The sequence below is a fragment of the Sorex fumeus genome, unplaced genomic scaffold (assembly GCF_029834395.1).
Source record: "Sorex fumeus unplaced genomic scaffold, SorFum_2.1 ptg000009l, whole genome shotgun sequence".
NCBI lineage: Eukaryota > Metazoa > Chordata > Mammalia > Eulipotyphla > Soricidae > Sorex > Sorex fumeus.
In genome coordinates, this window is record NW_026606066.1 from 613,532 (window position 1) to 633,027 (window position 19,496).

Genomic DNA, 19,496 nt, shown 5'->3' on the forward strand with positions numbered 1-19,496 from the left:
AAATTCACATGAACTTTCAAAAGATCTCAACTGGCCAAAGGATCATAAAAAAGAATGTTAGAAGATTCACACTCCTAATAGTCAAAACTTATTAAAAAGTTACAGTAATTAAAACATTGTAACACTTTAAGCCGCAAGATAAATAGTACAGAGCATCCCCGCCCCATAAAAAAATCCTCACAATATATGTTCAAATGACTCATGACAAGGGTGCCCAGACTGTTCAATGTGGGAAAGGATAACAATGCAGGGTTCTGGGAAAACTGAATATTCAGAGGAATGAAGCTGAACCCTTACATAACAAAAAATTTTACTCAAAAAAAGAGCTAAACTTAGAAGATAGCTTAGAAGAAAACATAGGGCAAAAGCTCACAACAATGAATTTGGCAACCATTTCTTAGATACTACGCCAAAGGCACAAACAACAGACGGACACATGTGACTTAAGTATTTTTAAAATGTGCGCATCAAAAGACACGATCGACAGAGTAAAAAGGCAACCACTGAAAGTGTACCAGATAAAGGACCAATATTCAAAATACAGAGACCTATAATTCAACAACAAAAATAACTCAATTAAAAAATGGGCCAAAATGGGGCTGGAGTGATGGCATAGCAGGTAGGGCATTTGCTTTCCACCCGGCCGACCCGGCTACGATTCCCAGCACCCCATATGGTCCCCTGAGCACTGGCAGGAGTAATTCCTGAGTGCAAGAGCCAGGAGTAACCCCTGTGCATTGCTGGGTGTGACCCCCCAAAAAAAACAAAAAAAAGAAAAAAAAACCCAACCAAACTGGATCATTTTATGCTTACATAAACAGCACAAGAATTCCAGTTTTTCTGCATCCTTACCAACACTTACTATTCTCTTTTTGTGACCACAGCCCTCCTGACAACTGGTGTGAAGTGCTTTTCCATATATTCTGGGGTGGGTTTTTTTTTTTCTTTTTCTGTTTTGTTTTGAAGTCACATCTGAGAGTACTCAGGATTTACTCTTGGTTTTTCACTCAGGGATCACTCCTGGCAGTACTTGGGGATCAAACGGGGTGCTGGATTTCAAACTCAAGTCAATTGCTAAGCAAAATCCCTTAACCCTTATATGTCTTTTCAGCTACCTTTATTCTATAATTCAAACTTGCCTTTATTTAATATTAGTAATATTAAGTATATTTTGATATACTTCTTAGCCATATGATTATTATTATTATTTTAGAGAAATGTCAGGTCTTTGGCTCTCTCTCTCTCTTTTTTTTTTTGACATCACACCTGGCGTCACAGCCCCCAGTTTGGTTGTTTATCGCATTAAAAAAAGGTCTGAGAGATATTTGCACACTTGTGTTCCTAACAGCATTATTTGTAATAGCCAAAAAGTGGGACTATTAAGGTAGCCTTTATGAAGAAACAGATAAGTAAAATATTAAGATTCACACACACATATACACACGACACTGGTCAGCTTTTAAAATGAAGAAAATCTTGGCAGTGCTACAACACTGACGGGCCTTAATGACCCAGGTCATTAAAAGACAAATATTGTATGACTGTGGCTGCAGCAACAGTACAGCAGGGAGGGCATTTGCGTTGCACGCAGCCGACCCAGGTTCAATCCCTGGCATCCCATTTAGTACCCCAAGCACCGCCAGGAGTAATTTCTGAGAGCAGAGCCAGGAGTAACCCCACCCCTGAGCACCGCTGGGTGTGACCCAAAAAAGAAAAAAAAGTTGTGTTAACTGATTTTTGGGGGACAGTGTCCAGAATCAAACCCAAGACTTTACATGTATGTTGTATGCTTCCACTTTCTGAGGTATCCGAATTGTCAAATCCCAACACAGAAAGCAGAATGGTGTGGATCGGGGCAGAACTGGGGTGGCATTACTGAAGGTGGCACAGAATTTCGATTTTCCTAGATGAGAGAGCTTTGGGAACAGTGGGTGAGAAGGGTGAATAGGAATGTGGTTCATCTCATTCAACTGTACTTTTAAAATGGTTAAGTCAGTCAATTTTATGTTTTTTTTCTTTTTTTTTTGCTTTTTGGGTCACACCCGGTGAAGCACAGGGGCTACTTTTGGCTCCGCACTCAGGAATTACTCCTGGTGGTGCTCGGAGGACTATATGGGATGCTGGGAATCAAACCCGGATTGGCCGCATGCAAGGCAAATGCCCTACCCACTGCACTATCGCTCCAGCCTGTTATCAATTTTGCAATACACATTTCTTTGAGAAAAAGAAAACTTGCTCAAGGTCACACAAGCTGGTAAGAAGTGGTGGTGGTGGTGGGGGGGCACCATGCCGATGAGGAGGCAGATGGTCTGTCCCCAAAGCTAGTGTTGCGGCCACAGCAATGGGACACCTCTTAACACCTGCCCCTCAGATTCCAGAACCTGATATTATTTATTAACCTCATTTAAGCAGCGGAAGAGTGTTCTGACAGGCCCGGTCACACAGAGAAACAGGAAGCCAGAGCCTGGTTCTCTTTGTCTCTGGTCTGGGAAATTGAGACAGGGACTTAGCACTGGGTTCTGTCAGTGACCCACTGGGGGTGGGGAATTGTTTGTATTTTAGTTCATATTCACACAACAGGGTTTTCGTGTCTGAGCATCGCAGTGGCCAGGTGAACCAGGTTCCCAGCATCGGAAGGGATAGAGTCCGCCCAGCTAAGCCTCAGAGAGGCCTGAAGCTGCCATGGGGGAACGGGCAGAACCAGCCCCCCCAAGAGGGCAGCTGCAAGCTGGGTATGGAGCAGGAACGAGGCCCAACTGGAGGACAGAGCAGCTCCTGCTCTCAGGAAAAGGAAAAAATGCCCAGCAAGACCGAGCTCTGACTAATATTATTTTTGGATGCATTCTCTGCTTGGGAAATCAAATTCCTTCTTGTGGAGACTATCTTCGGGGTGCTGCCAGGGGCCACCGACAAAGCCCTGTCGGCCAGGGGGAGAGGAAGGCAGCGCTGGCTGGGACCCCCAGGTCAGCACTTTGGTGGCGGGGAAGGGAACGTGAAGCAGCCTTGGGAGGGCAGAGCAGAGAGAAGCTGGGCCTCATCCACGGCTCCCAGCCAAGCTGCGGTTTTCCTTCTGCAGAACAATGTAGCCTCCTAATCTTGCGGGGGGAGGGGTGTGGGGGGTGGGTAGCATGTGGCCATGGGGGGGCGATACCAGGGACTATCCCCCCTGAGGCGTGTGGTTTGCTGTGGAACTCCTGAGGGAAGAGGCGATGCTGAGCTTCCCACAACGCTGAGAACAGAACAGGCCCCCAGTCCCGAGTAGCCCCGCGCCTCTGTGATGTCAAGGTCACAGACCCTGCTGTAGGCCAGGGTGGGGCAGGACCCAGTCTGTGCAGGGCTCTGGCTGTGACTTCCACCCAAGTGGAAGGCCCACCACAAGTGCCATTTTCTTCTCACGCGGATGAGAGAAGAAACCAAGGCAGGCCTGCGTGAAGGGCACCTTGGTGCTCTCTGAACTACCTGCTTCCCTAAGACGTTTTGCCTTAACCAAAGACCCACCGGGTCCTCCTCAGTGTCGGGGACTCGGCAGGCTCCAGGTGACAGCCAGGTATCATCACTGCTGATGCCCACCCAGCAAGGTGGTAAATAGGGTCCTCAGGGCTTCTGGACTGAGGAGACAGCTCAGAGGGAAGGGCACACACCCAGCATGCTCTAGGCCGGAGTTCGAGCCCGGGTGCCACCCCAAACCTGCTGCCAGCAGAGAACAGTCTGATGGCTTCTGGGCACTGCCAGGCCCAAGTACCAAGCCATCAGGCCCGCATGGCTGGCCGGGCATGGCTGGGAATGGCTTTAGGGCCCCTGGGCACTGTGTGTGGATGTGTGTGTGTGTGTGTGTGTGTGGGGGGGGGGGGGGTTGGTGGTGGGCATGGCTCCTATTAAAAAATAATAATAATGATCGCCCTAATTTCCTTGGTGCTCTGATTTTGAAACAAAGTCAGACCTCCCCAAGGTCTGAGCAAGCAGTGCCCACAGGCTCACTGCCCCAATGGGAACTGGGACAGAGTCCACCGGACCACGTTTGCGTCACTGGCGAGTGACCTCTCACCATACATGCCCCCCCCCCACCACACCCCCTGTTTCTGAGAGCAAAGGCTCCTACAGAAGGCAGACCCCGGGGGTAGGACGTGCAGACGAGGGAGTCTGGAGCCGCAGACATTCTGCTGCTGAGGCTAGGGCTGGCGGAGGCCAGGTGTGCCACGGGCTGGTAACTCTAGACGTACCTTGCTCCCGGTGAGCTGCGCGAGGTGAGGTTTCAGCTCTTCTCCGATTACGGAATAAATCGCCACTAAGCAAAACACGCTGGCCTTCCGCACGCTGCTCTCGGTGTTGTCATAACCCTGGAGTCAGAGGGGGGACATGCAGGGGAGATGAGATCAAAGATCGGCCTCACTGTCAGCAGTGGCTCCCCGCGTATCCCTGAACGTCCTCCGCGTTCCTGCCTGGCCTCCCCGCCACACTGGGGGCTGCTCTGTGGCTCTGCCATGGACCTTGCCAGTTCCCTCCCACCCCCTGTCGAGAGGAAGCTGGGTGCTGGAGGTGTGGGAGCGGGGCGCTGGGGGTTGCAGACCCCCCATGGGTCTCAGGCGGGACCGTTTTCTAGGGTGCTGCCCCAGCCGTCACAGCAGCATCCAAGAGATGAAGAGAAAGGGAAGTGGAGGGGGGAAACTAAGGAGCTTCCTCCATGCTGCTCCCCAGGGAAAGGAAATTCCATGGGTGAGAACGCCCGTGAAGGAGTGGAGACCACATGTCACTCACGCTGGGGACTCCAGTCCCACGGCCTGCCAGCCTTTCGCCACACCCCTGGGAGGTCCAGCTGTAGCCCGAAGAGTTTCAGTCTTTGATCCTCTCCCTCTGATGGGAGCTGGAGTAACTCAGTGCCCCACAGAGCACTGAATCCACTCACATGCTCAACAAATACCAACATTTTTTTTTTTTTTGGCCTTTTGGGTCACACCTAATGATGCACAGGGGTTACTCCTGGCTCTGTATTCAAGAATTACTCCTGCCGGAGCTCAGGGGACCATATGGGATGCTGCAAATTGAACCCGGGTTGGCGACATGCAAGGCAAACACCCTACCCGCTGTACTATCGCCCCAGCTCGTTTTTGTTTTTTTGATTATTGTTATTATAACCTTTTTTTGTTTTGTTTTGTTTTTTTTGCAGGGGGGTGTTTATAGCAGTGCTCAGGTCAGAACCTCAGGGATCACTCCTGGTGGGTTTGGGGGACCATATGGGATATGACAGGGATGGAACCTGGGCCAGCCATATGCAAGGCAAGCGTCCTACTCACTGTACTATCACTCCAGCCCCCAAAGCAGCACATGTTAAATGCTCTCTTCTCTTCTAACCTTCCCCTCTGTAATCTCGCTCTCTGGGGTCCAACTAGAAACCTCCTCCTCCACGAGTCCTTCTCACCACTCTCCTAATCCAGAAAACACCTGGATCTTAGATCTCAGTGTTCTCCACTGAAACCCCCTCTCCTTCCCAGTGAGTGACACAGTGAAACTCAGTGCAGGTAATGTCTCCTCCCTGCCCCCCCCATCCCCCATCTCGTCTTCACTGTCTCTTGGGGGGCTGAAAATCCTGAAGGAAGTGGAGCAACACCAAAAACATCTCTTACTTCCCAGAGTCTAACTCAATGCCTCTTGCTTAACAAAACATTACAATAAATCTCTCCACTCCGTACAGGAGCCAGGACCATCCCTTGGCAATCTACATTTCAGGGTCCACCTTGCCCAGGGCTGGCACCCACAGGACACATAGTAAAGGGTTTGTTGAAGGAACTGACTCCTCCCCCACCCCCAAATCAAAATATGTTTATAGGAAACAAAGCTCATTCTGTGAGCCAGTCATGGGTTGCCAGGAAATCTCCCTGTTCCTTTCAGGGATGGGAAGGCCAGGAGAGGGTTCGAGGTGTACAAGTCATGCAGCTTCACCCCAACAGGGGGCTCACCCGCTGGCTCTCCTGCCTGCCCCCCAGTCCCCTCAAACAACGGGAGCAAAGGTTTATCACTTGGAGCCTGCCACCATAGCTCCTATTTCACTGCCGCCATGGGTTGGGGGTCGGGGGATGATGCGGCAGGGGGTACGTCCTACCTGCAGCAAGCCCGGGATGATGTCAGCGAGGAGCTGTAGCAAGGAGTCCTTGGCGATCCTCTCGACGACTTTGGTCTGCATCTTGATGGCGGCAAGGTTGATGGGGTAGTCGGCGGTCTGAATGATGGGGCACAGCACTTTGATGCACTGCTCCGGGTGGATGGAGCTGGCCAGCGTGGACGCGGCCTCCTCGGCGGCACGCACCACCTGCAACACAGCGTTCCTGGGAGTGAGCGGCTCTGAGAGCCGAACACCTGGTGGGCCAACGCCAGAAGCCCAGTGACAAGAGTGTCGCTTCATGCCGCTTTCCCCGCTCCCTTGATCAGAGACAGCATGTCAGAGGGGCCTGGTTAAAGGGAATGTGTGTGTGTGTGTGTGTGTGTGTGTGTGTGTGTGTGTGTGTGTATGTGTTGGAAAAGGCAGGTCAGGACAGTTCTACAGCACACTCAGAAAAGTGCTTCTCTCAGGGTGATTTCCCTCCACTGCAGCAGCATCCTCAGGACCTAGTTAGAAGCAGGACAGGCCAGGTACCATCCCTAGACCTGCCACGTCAGAACACGTGGGAGTGGCAACTGGCAGCTTGCTTTCAGAAGCCTTTTTTTTTTTTGGCTTTTTGGGTCACACCCAGCAGTGCTCAGGGGTTTCTCCTGGCTCTGCACTCAAGAATTACTCCTAACGGTACTTGGGGAACCGCATGGGATGCCGGGGATTGAACCCGGGTTGGCTGCGTGCAAGGCAAACGCCCTACCTGCTGTACTATTGCTCCGGCCTCAAGTTTTCATAAGCTCTTGCGAGTCTTACTGCATGAGACTCTGCGTGCCTCTGCCCAAGCGGAGGGCTTGCAAACATCAGTGTTTCCCTCCCACCACTGGGATAACCAGAGAGAACGACCGCAGCACATTTCCTTGGAGACGCCTAATCGCCAAGCAGCCGACAGGACCCAGAGGGAGCTCACTGAGAGTCCTTCTGAAGCCGCTGTGCAGTGTGGCCTTTCCAGGGATCTGTGTTCATTGTCTCATCTTGCACATTTAAGGAAGTGAGTGACATCGGCACGGCCACCACATGCCCAGACCCCAATGCGTCAGGGAACACCAAGTACTTATGCCATGGGTTACCGGAAAGGCCAAGGGGATACTCTGAAATAAAGGTGAAAAGCCTTGGGGAAGAAGAGGCACAGGGAAGTAGTAGAAAGAACACGGGCCTTAAGCATGGGGAGCAGGAGTCAAAGTTTCGTTGCGCCATTAGCAAGGCTGACCTCCACGTCCCTCTCTGTAAAATGGAACCATCGCTAGGGCTCCTCTGTCAGATGGGACAGTTAGGTGGGTGAAAGAGAGTCACAATCCTGACAAGTGGCACAGAAGTGGACATGCAAATACTGGCTATCAACAGGCAAGAGTTTGCTTACAAAGCACAACGGACTTCCTAATGCGCCGAGACGAACCGCCAGCCCAGCCCAGCCGCACCTTACACTGTTTCTGGAGAGTGTCCTTAGTTCTGAGCACAAGCAGGCAAAGCAGTCAGTCTACTAGGGCAGGGAGGGCAGGGGCCAGAGGGCAAATGGAGCTCTGTGGTGGACACACACTGCTCAGGGACCTGATGGAGGCACAGTGCCCCAGCCCAGGGTTCTCTCTCCAAGGTGGGCAGGGTCTGATCCGAGAGATCTCAGCGCAGTGTTGGGGCATTAAGCTGCTCCTCGCCCACAGTCGGGTGGCACTGGCCTGCGAGAGTGCCCACGGGTCGGGGTGAGCCTCGGTGTGCATGAGCCGCTCTGTGCTCTGCCGAGTCCAGGGAGCGCCTCCAACTTCCAACTGGGCATGTGCAAGACGGGCCACACTCAGGGGGGCTGTTCACTAAGAAGTTCCACTCTGGCTCCTCATGCCCTCACACCCTGCAGTTAACAATGAATGCCAGGTATAAGGCATTCACTTTTTAGTTTATTTTTGTCTTTGGGCCACACCTGGTTGATGTTCAGGGGTTACTCCTGTCTCTGCTCTCAGAAATTACACCTGGGATGCTGGAGACTGAACCCAGATTGGACATGTGCCAGGCAAATGCCCTACTGGTTGTACTATTACTCTGCCCCTGCAAGAGCATTTAAGAAAAAAAAAAAAGACTCGGAAGGAAATTCACTTGGGAACACCCTTCATCAAAGGGGTGATAGGACCGTGATTTTTTTTTCATATTTTTTCACTGAAAAACTGTATTAATGTTTATTGCAAGAAAAATACATGCATGAAGAGCCACTCCACCTGTCCTCTTGGGGCTTGGGGAATGGCTAAATAAATGGCAGAGGGGTGGCAGAGTGGCACCGAGGCTGTGAGTTCAACCCCTGGTGCCTTCCCAGGTGCCCTGCTGTGATCCCGGCATCACGACGGATACATGCAACCTCTGGCACACTGCAACCAAGAGTGCGTGGCCTCCCACGCGCCCCTCAATGCTGTGTCCAGCCCCCATTATCTCATCGGCAATGAGGCATGCAGAGGAAGGGGAAGGGGAGGAGAAAGGGTGGCACCGAGGTCAGGGAGTCATGGTGAGCAGGACAGGCTGGACCTGACAGTAACCATCACTGTTCTCCAAGTACCCCTCTGCCAACAAGTCCTCCCTTGCCCGAGGCCTTCTTGGCCCCGACAGCAACTTTCCCCTCAAACATTGCGAGTTTCTCTCCATCTCTGGCATCTAACGTAGAGACCCAGTGGGCAGAGGCTGGAAATCTGCCTTTGCACCCTGAAGCAGCCTGCTGGGTGCCGAGCTTGAGGAGATTCCCCGTTTAAAAAGCAGCCTGATCCGAATACTGAAAGTCATGTTTCTTTCTTGGTGGAGGCCTTTACAACTATATATGTATGTATTTGGGGGAGAGGTATGGGCTGTTGGGGGTTTTGTTTTTGTGCTCAAGGATCACTCCTGGCAGGACGTGGGGGACCATATGGGACGCTGGGGGACAGAACCAGGGTCAACTGCATACAAAGTAAGCAGCCAACTGACCGCACTGTTGTTCCAGCCCAGGACTTTTCTTTCCTTTCTTTCTGCTTTTTTGGCCCACACCTGATGATGCATGTATGGGATGTGAGGACTCGCACCTGGGTCTGCTGCGTGCAAGGAAAGCTCCTCCTACCCGCTCTACTAAGGTCTGGCCCTGGAACTTGTATATTTTAATTCTTTTTTTTTTTTTGCAATGCTGGGGATGGAAGTCAGGGCCTCACATAAGCAAGCCAGTGCCCTAGCCCCTGAGCCCCATCCCCGGCTCAGGTTGCAGGCCTTCCAAACAATCTCTGGGATGACCTGAGGCCAGGTGTGGCATTAGGTCAGACCCCTGCCCTCCAACACCTGGCCCCGAGGGCTGGTGGACACAGAGCCGACACCTGTGGGGCCTGACACCGGGATTAGGCATTAATCCTTTTAAGAGCCAAAATGGAGGCCTGGATCAACATGATTCAAGGGTAAATACCTGCACACGCAAAAAGAGAGAAAAGAAAAAAAAAACCAGGTGTCGACAGCACTTGAGATTTATATGTGCTTACTGTATGTTGGAAAGGTCAGCTGGGTGGAAAGCGGAGTACAAAGGCTGTTCTCAGAGACTCCCGTCCGGCAAGAAGCTGGATGGTTCTTAGGAACTTCAAAGCCTGCAGTTAGGTCCTAGCATCCCTCCTCCCGGCTCTCTGGCAGACTTGTTCATGCCCAGCCATACTCTCGCCTCCCACGCCCTCTGCACGGTGCTGAGCAGGGCAGAGGGCTGCCACGGACCAGCGTAGCAGAAAAGAGGCAGCTGCTGGCTGGTGGGATGATCCTGCAACTGGCTGGGGCAGAGGCTGGAAGGGATGGGGCGGAGCAAAAGGCTTCTCTGGTGTCTCTGGTATTCCTCTAGCTCCCGCCCCAGGCCACACAGAGCCAGCAGCACCTCTAGCCCCCCACGGCCTGTCCTGCGTGGGCAGCAACACAACTTTCCAGGGCATGTCTCTAAGAGACACTTCCTCATCAGGGAGCATTAACTTGCCACCACACCAATGGCATCTTGCTCCAGTACACACACGAGTGCGAGTGAAGCCATTTAAAGTCTGCCAAAGTGTGTTTATTTCCCCCCCCCCCACTTTTTGGGTCACACCCGGCGATGCTCAGGGGTTACTCCTGGCTCTGCACTCAAGAATTACTCCTGGCGGTGCTCAGAGGACCATATGGGATGCTGGGGATCGAACCTGGGTCAGCCGCGTGTAAGGCACACACCCTCCCCGCTGTACTATAGCTCTAGCCCCAGTGTGTGGGTTTTTAAAGTGCAGCTTTTCCTCTCTTCCACTCTACCCTCCCCTCTCCTCCCCTTCCCTTCCCTTTCTCTTTCTTTTCTTGACCGATCCAAGCTGTGCTCCGGGTTTACTTCTGATTGCCATCAGGGATCATTCCTGAGGACTGCCTGGAATGCTGAGGATTAAATCCAGGGTCTCCATACGCAAGGCAAGTACCTCTCTGCTGGACCATCACTCTGACTGCCAAAATGTAGCCTTCCCCACTTCTCTCTCATGCCTTGGTGCTGGTAGGCACAACCATGACCTTTTATCCCCAGAAAAGCAGGCTAAGGTCAGATGGACTTACTCCAGCCTTCCACCAGTCAAACCTCAGTTTAATCCCTAATTAAAAAAAAAATCTGTTTTGAGCCTCAATTAATAAAAAAAAAAATTCTAGGGGCTGGAGTGATAGTACAAATACAGCAGGTAGAGCATTTGCTTTGCACACAGCCGACCTGGGTTTGATTCCTAGCATCCCATATGGTCCCCCGAGCATCGCCAGGAGTAATTCCTGAGTGCAGAGCCAGGAGCAACCCCTGTGAATTGCTGGGTGTGACCCAAAAAGCCAAAAAGAGAAAAAAATCTAAAACTATTTTTACCATTACTTGGGAAAAGAGAGAAAAGATCCCAAAGGCTGCAGTCACAAGGCATGGGAGGCCTAGCAGTGAGGCCCCAGAGAATGTCTGCAGATGCTGGCAGCATTGGCACTGCAGGAGGAAGCAATAACCCTGGGGGCGTGAAGGTTCCCGGAGAGTAGAGTCCTGTCCCCCAAACCCAGAGAAACCATCCCACGGGGTGAAAAGCCAGACCGGATGGGCCTATCGTCTCACAAATGTGAGCCTGACGGCCACCTCCACTGTCCTCAGCCAGGCCAGCCTCCTCCTGCCTGTCCAGTGGTATTTCCTTGATGTCCTTCTCACTGGACCCTGCTGCCAAAGCTGACGGCACTGTCAGCTGGTGCCTGTGCCCTGTCCCCGTTTTTCCTACACGTCTTGTTCTTGTGATTTTCTTCTGGCAAAGCCAAGTCATCCTTCAGAATCACTTGCTTAACAGAGCTCCAGCCAATCTCAGAGGTTCACCTGGTTCCTTGCATTTTCAGATTTCATTTATTTCCTTGTAATTATTATTATTATATTATTTCGGTTTTGGGGACACACCCAGTGGTGCTTGGGGCTTACTCCTGGCTCTATGCTCAGGGATCACTCCAAGTGGTGCCTGGATGCCGGGGATCAAACTCGGGTCGAGTTGTGTGCAAGGCAAGTATATAGATATTCAACTAAGGATCTAGTTCAGAAAATGAGAGGTGCCAAGCTATCCACAAATGACCAACGTGGCCTTAGGAAACACCAAGGGATCAAGGACCCAGTGAGTCCCCTTCCCATGACACCCAGGAAAAGCAACAGATCTGCTTGTTGAGAAACAGACAAATTCAGGTGAACCTTCCCAGTAATGAGCGGCTGGAAGAAGATAAGCATATTTCTGAGAGACCATGCTAATGTGCTTTTCTTCCTCCTCCATCATGCACTCCCCACCCCCTCCCTCTCCCCAAGGGAAAGCCAACCGTTTGGCATGTGGTGGGTTAGCTAGGGCTAAGGAACAAGACAGGGTCTCCCTTCTCTAAGTAGGCACAGGATGAGCCTCTTGCTGGACACGATGGCCTTTCTGCAGGGAGAGCTCAGTTCTCTCGGGATAACCACAGAGGTCAGAGAGCTGAGTGATCAGAGTGAGGAAACCTTGAGTGTTAGTTTTCAGGCAGGGGTAGAAGAAAAGAGTCGGGAAATCAAAGTCAAGTTACTGAAAAAGCCGCAAAGACACACTGATGAGGACCTCTGAGCCAAAGTCCCAGGAGAGGTTCCTCTGGCGCAATGCTGGGGAGCCTAGATGCCACTGGCACGGAGTGTCTCCTGCGCTGCAGCTAACAGATGGCGGATGTCTGAACACACGAGGCAGGAGCTGGGCCGGAAGGCAGGTGCCCTGAGAGTTTGCCAAGGCAGGGAGGTGTTCCCAACCTGCCTCTCTTTATATGCCAACCCCCCCTGGTTTCTGGCGAGCTGCCTGACTTGGGGTGAACTTTAGGTTTTGCCCGTGTTCTATGTAACATAAGAAGCAAAGATTATAAATGTACGCAAACAAAGAGCAAAAGCAAACATGGGCAGCAGAAAGGAAGGCCCTCGGTGAGGTAGGAGAAGAGAAGATACTGAAAAGGTAGCAGAGGCAGAAGGACCATGTAGAATTCTGGGTTACATCCACTTTAGAGGGTCTAAAGTGGTTCCTAATCATGCTGGCTTTGTTTGAGTCTGACTAGAGACTGAATTCTCACTTTTCAAAGTCAGTGAAATAAGAGTGATAAGAATGTGTCTAGCTAGGAAGAACGTCATTTCCTCATGTAGCTTTTTTTTTGAGAGAGAGAGAGAGAGAAAGAGAATTACTCAGGATATTGATGAATGTTTGCTTAAAGATAAAATTTCTTTTGGAGCATTAGAACTTGTCAAAATTTGGACTGCAAGTTTCTAAGTTCACAAAGTTTGATTTGGCTCTCTCGGAGAAGTCAGGTCAGTAAAAAAGAGATGTTCAAGTGAACAAGCAAACGTATCTTCATAAATGATAACGGAGTCAAAGGACTCTTCTCTGAAGATGATGATGATAGCCAGCCAATGTTAGGAAGCAGAGGGAAAGGCTGGTGCCACCTTCTGGGAAAAGCTGGAAACCGGAGTTTCCACTTGTTTTGAAGCATAGGGCTTGATTCTGACTCTTACAATTAGTATCACAAACAATCCACTCCATTTATCTGGGGATCCAACTCCAGCCTCACACATGCAGGGCATGTGTTCTACCTCTAATCCCGTCCCTCGCACCCTCCTTTGTTCCTGTTAGAGCATGCTCCCAACAACTAGGAAGTTGCCTGCATACAAATGGGATTTGCCGCTGGAGATGGACTAGGGGCATCTGTGTGCATGTGTGTGCGAACACACACACACACACACACACACACACACACACACACACACACACACTCTTCCTTGCATTCTGCTGCAGCTGTGCTTCCTGAAGCCAGAGTTCCAGCTGGTGCAGAAGGTGAACTGAACTGAGTCCTTGATGTTCTCCGTATCAAGTCCAAGAGTCAACTGAGTGTTTAGCTACTGCATACTCAGTGTGTTTGTTGGGAGGGGGTGTAGGGGGGGGGCGTGGGGGTAGCTGTCTACTGAGCTCCGGATCCAGCCTCTGTGACAATAAGTAAACTTTTTAAGACTAGACTTTGAAGAGATTCTGAAATCAAGTTATTAGAAAGCACACACTAGGGTAAAAAAAAAGACTAATGTATAAATTTGAGAATTACAAGTGATAGTGACATCTGCGTAGTTTTCAACTCCTGGCGCAAAGACTGGTGACATCCCATAGGTACAAAAGGATGGAAAACCAGTTTACCACCTGACAGGAGGTACTCTGTAATGTACCTCCTATTTGTGAATAGGCAGTATGGTGATATATTTATATATTTTTTAGTGAAGCAAGACAAGACTTTATTGAACAAAACTTGCTTAGAAAGATGAGCGATGAGCAAAAGTTGGAAAGCGTGTTCAAGAGAGAGAGCAGGCTTCTCTAGAAGCAACAAAAGAAAGCGAGATACGTGCTCAAGGGAGAACACGGGCTTGAAGAGCCCAAATTATTTACTGAGTCAACACATACTGGTGATTTTGAAAAGTTATTTCTAATTTTTGACATACCTATAATCATTTAATGGAAAATGAATGCAAGTGGAGAGCAAGGATTAGAAATATCACGGTCACGGTCCTCCCATTGTTCATCGATTTGCTCGAGCGGGCCCAGTAACGTCTCCATCATGAGACTTGTTACTGTGTTTGGCATATCACGAGTACGTCACGGGGAGCTTGCCAGGCTCTGCCGTGTGGGCAAGATACTCTCAGTAGCTTGCCGGGCTCTCCGAGCGGGGTGGAGGAATCCAACTTGGGGCAGCCTGGGGCCCGCCTACCTGCATTCCTTCCCTCCCTTCCTGCTCCCCCTCGCCTCCAAGATGGAGTGAGACCTCACAACTCGGGCTCAGGTTCATGCTGGCCCTCCACCTTTAGAGCAGTGCCAGTCTTTCACCAAAGACAGTTTTCCCAGTCTGTAGGTAGAGACTAAAACTCTGCTTGGACAAACAGAGCTTCCCATCACGGGACAGAAGGGGCACTTGCCCCCTCACAGAGGAACAAACCCCATCACGAGGGCAAGATGTTGCTGCTGGGAAGAGATTTCTAAGATGTAGAACTTTACTCTGGACTGAGTGCTCAGTGTGTTAAACCCAATATCCTTGATGGAGGTGCAAGGTACTATAGGACGCACAGTCTCCTGTGGGAGTCCCCGAAAGGTACCATATCCTGGAGACTCTTGCAAGACTCAGAGCAGCACTGGTGGACGACATACTGGATCTGCACCAGATGCCCAGGGCCAACTCCCCTGAGGAGTGTTACCCACGAGAAGCTAATGGCTGAGAGACAACTATGGAGAGTGCTCTCTCCTGACAGACACAGCCCTGGTTGAGCCATTTCTTCTCATTTTTTAAAAATTTGCTTTTTTAGACCCACACTCACCAGCGCTTAGGAGACCACACGGGGTGTAGGGGATTGAACTCAGGTGGGCGGCATGCAACACCGGCCCCAGTCCATTTCTGACTGCTAGCAAGCAAACTATTCTTCCACAGCCCGCGCCCTGCAGACTTCCCAATGCAAATCCTGTTGGCGGTGGGGGTGGGGTTCCTGTGTCTGGTCTGCCGCGTTCCCTGCGAGCCCCTAAATGCTCTGCCTCACTCTCGGCTGCTGGCTGAGAATGAAGACCTGCTTTCTCTTAAACCCACCCCAGCATGGGTCCCCAGGCACCTCCCAGGTGTGCAGTGTCAGGAGCCTCATACCTGCTGGTACTGAGCACCTGGCATAGTAGGTGACCTGGGTTCTTGCGATCTGAAGACCCTGGGTTATCCCAGTCCATGCCACTGCTTGAACACAATTCTCTGGCCCTGCCCAGGTCTCCAAGGAACTCTTGACAAGGTGAGGAGACAGAGGAACTCTCTCTCTCTCTCTCTCTCTCATACACACACACACACACACACACACACACACACACACACACACACACACGATGGGCTAAGACAAGAGCCTTAGCCTGTCTCATGAGCTGGGGGAGAAGGCGGCTGGGATAGAGAAGGGATCACTAAGTCAATGCTGGTTGGAGGGATTCTTCGGGATGGGAGATGTGTGCTGAAAGCAGACAAAGGACCAAACTGATAGCCTCTCAGGATCTGTATTGCAAACCATAATGCCCCCAAATAGAGAGTATGGGGTCATAGAGTATGTCTGTCATAGAGTCAGGGGGAGGGGTAGGGATGGGGGGGAAGGGGACACTGGGGACATTGGTGGTGGAAAATGTGCACTGGTGGAGGGATGGGTGTTCGATTATTGTATGACAAACTCAAACACGAAAGCTTTGTAACTATCTCATGGTGATTCAATTAAAAAAATTCAAAATGAAAAACAAACAAACAAATGACAAGAGCCTTAAAAGAACTCCCAATACAGTGAAGCTATGCAAAAGGACAGCCATGCCATAGTCAAGTGTCCTAAAATGAAAGGTTTCTAACTAGTTAAATGATCTTAGGGGAATTCCTCTTTTCTAGGCCTGCTTCTCTCAGCAGAGAAGCAAGGGGTTGGGGGTGGGGGTGGGGGGGAGGCTAGAAGCATTTTCACATCGTTTTTGATGATCAAACTTACTTTTTGCTCCTACCGACAAATGCTTTGGCCCGACACATTCATGTGACAAGAGGAGACAGCCTGAGTGCAACAAGCTCTTCGGTCACCACTGCCCTTGAGGAAAGCAGGTATCGAGGCAGGTAGCCAATGCTGCTACTCAAAGCACCCACTGTAATTTTGTTTTGGTGGAGCTAGGAACAGAATCCAGGATTTCATGCAAGCAAGGTGTACTTTTAGGAGTCACTAAGATTATATCAACAATGCTGGGGCTGGAGTGATAGCACAGCGGGTAGGACGTTTGCCTTGCACGCGGCTGACCAGGGCGACCGAGTTCAATTCCTCCGCCCCTCTTGGAGAGCCCGGCAAGCGACTGAGAGTATCTCACCCACACAGCAGAGCCTGGCAAGCTACCCGTGGCATATTCGATATGCCAAACATAGTAACAACAAGTCTCACAATGTAGATGTTACTGGGCCCGCTCGAGCAAATCGATGAACAACGGGAGGACAGTGCTACAGTGCTGGGGGAAGAGGAGAATGGGAAGCACGGAGTGCTGGGGACTGAATGAACTTGGGGTAGCAAGTGCTCTAAACTTGCGCATATCGCCCTGGTTTCTTTTAATGGAGTTTTAAAGCCCACTCAATGGACTTTCAATGGGTTTTTGGGAAGCCCTTAGAGAAATGCAGTTAGAATTGCTCTATGTAAAACTCAAAATACTCGACAATCCTAATTCAGAACTGGCTTAACTTTCTTCAGTGGAAGACTGTTAAAAAAAAAATCCAGCATTTTTCATTTGCAGTAATGTCGGCTGCTGTGATCCCACTTGACGTCATGTTCGTGTGCAGGGCAGGCCGTGCAGAGCAGGATGTGTACCCCAGCGCTTTTGAGGCCGAGAGCTTGTGAGGCTTATCCACAATCACAGAGTGAGTGGTCTAGCAAGGGTACAATGAGGGGCCTTCTGTCAAATCCACACCCACGGTTCTGACTTAAACAGTTTCCCCGCAGCTGAGTTCTCTCTCCCTCTTCCTTTCCCTCCCCCCCCCCGTCTCCCCTCCCCTCCCCTTTCCCCCTCTCTACCTCTTCTGCTGTCCTCTCCTCTCCCTCCCTCCCCCTGTTTCTCCTCTCTCATCTTTTCTGAAAGTGCAGGGGTCACAGCTCATTCCTGAGCTTCCGCTGCTCAGCGAGGACCCTCTCTCCCGACGCGGCAGAGCTGCAGTTATTCTCAACTGGACTTAGTGCCTGGCCCTCTTCAACAGCCCTGTAAGGACACGGGGTTTTCACTGGTGTGTGGAACACAACAGTCTTGGTCCACTGGGCTTCCATCCAAGCAGGTGTCCTAGGCCTGCCCCTTGACCACGCTCCCTGGGCTCCCAGCAGAACCTCTGGTGCGCTTCCCTGCTTACTCACACCCAATCCAAATGCAAGGAATTCACGCAGAGTCACATGTTGATTCTGTTGCTTTAACTTTAGCTAAGTCATAAGCTCCTTGAAGACAGCCCATCCCTGTCCTCTCGGCAGTCAAAAGTTTGTTTTCTTTTTTCTTTTTTGGTTTTGGGGCCATACCCGGTGATACTCAGGGCTTACTTTTGGCTCTGCAGTCAGGAATGAATCCTGGCAGGGCTGGGGGAATGTTCCATATGGGAATTGAACCTGGGTTGGTCAAGTGCAAGGCAAGTGCCCTAACCACTGTACTATCACTCCAGCCGGCAATCAAACATTTAAACAGGGTTTCTGCTACTTACAAAGTGCAAAACTACTCAAACTGTCAGTGTGGTCTCTTAGGCAAAAAAAAAAAGCCCCAAAATTTAGGTAGAAAACAGTGCTTCTAACCATACCCCAAAACGAGTCCAGATAGACCTAGAGGTTTAGATTCAAGGGAAGTGTAGGGTTGGTTTCTCAATAGGAACTTCTAGTATCTGGAGGCTAGAGAAAACACAGATAAGCCTCCACTTCATTCCCTGAGCTCAGAGATAAGGAAAGCCAAGGTCCAGGAGGTTGAGTAAGGCTCACGTGCCTTCAGGGGACTGTCATTCCACCTTCGAGATCTCTCCCGGTTGGCAGTTTGTGGTCTTACCAGGCTTTCCAAGCCGCAGAGAGAGTTGCTCTAGCTTTTGAATTCACTACCTGGGGAAACTCTGTCTTGGATAAGAGACTGGTACAAGGCAGGAACCTGAATCTGAGGTGGATTCTCTAGAATCAAAAGACACGATGTGGCGCCTGGGAGAGGAGCCCCTGGGTCATTCAGGAAGGCCGGACCGGGGGATGTGGTCAGACGGGTGACTTTACATGGTATCTAGAGCCGAGTACCACTCACTTTAAGGCCCTCTGGCACACTCCTGCTTCTCTGGGGTCATGACGTTTGCCCAAAAGATCACATAAGACATAATCACACTGGCTGGATTAAACAGAACTAGAAACTAGTCCCCCAGAGAGCTCTCTTTTATTTAAAAAACTAATTTTAGTCCAGCTTTGCCTTTCAAAAAAATCCTTTAAATTCTAGAAGTTAAAAAAATGGATGGAGAAATGCCCCCTCAACAATATCCCTGGAGATATAACAAACTGGTTGTTTTATATTTATCTAAGAACCAACTTTCCCGAATAAGCCAGGCCAACTCAAGTTGGCCAACACTACTACTTCTCAGGTAAAGGTATTTTACTGGGGGCCAAAGTAACAGCACAGTGGGTAGGATGTTTGCTTTGCATGCAGACAACCTGGGTTTGATCCCTCGCGGTATCCCAACTACTGCCAGGCGTAATTTCTGAGCGCTGGGTCAGGAATAATCCCTGAGTAATGCTGGATGTGACCCAAAAAGTCACGATCACGGTCACGGTCCTCCCGTTGTTCATTGATTTGCTCGAGCGGGCCCAGTAATATTGTGAGACTTGTTACTGTGTCTGGCACATAGAATTCATCATCAAAGCTTGCCAGGCTTTGCTGTGCGGACCCAAAAAGTAAAATTAAAAAAAAACCCCAAAAAACAGTACTTTACTGTTGAGAAGGGCTCCCCATCACCTGAGCCCCCAACCAGAGAGCTGTCACATTCCTGCAGGTGCCTGATCAGTCCGATGCTCAGGCCCTTTATTAACATCAGACCCAGTGGGGGTTGCCACAACACACTCTTCTTTCACCAACTGTGTTCAGCAGCACTGTGCCCAACACAGACACTGACTCTGCCAAGTCTCCCAAGCCCTGCTGCTTCTCTACCAAGTTGATGCCATACTTGGAATCTTGGTGCCCTTCCAACAGTGCTCCCAGAACCTTCACTAGTAGATTCCATCTCCAACAACTACCTTCTTCTTTGCTTTTCTTTTTTTTTGTGTGTGTGTGTGTGTGTGGGGGGGGGGGGGGGTGGGAGTCATGCCCAGGCGTTCTTAGGGCTT

General features: G+C 50.5%; 1 protein-coding gene across 24 annotated transcripts in view; it reads right to left on the reverse strand.

Moving 5' to 3' along the window:
* CLASP1 (cytoplasmic linker associated protein 1) overlaps positions 1 to 19,496 on the reverse strand; it is a 376,782-nt gene that overhangs the window by 134,420 nt on the left and 222,866 nt on the right. For all 24 annotated transcript variants that reach the window (XR_008791890.1, XM_056110448.1, XM_056110468.1 and 21 more), the window contains 2 exons: positions 6,098 to 6,304; positions 4,221 to 4,337 (listed from right to left, as the gene is read on the reverse strand). Coding sequence is in view for 23 of the 24 variants with exons in the window: in XM_056110448.1 (XP_055966423.1) it covers positions 4,221 to 4,337; positions 6,098 to 6,304 (324 nt within the window). In the remaining variant the exon portion in view is untranslated. The remainder of the gene's footprint in view (positions 1 to 4,220; positions 4,338 to 6,097; positions 6,305 to 19,496) is intronic.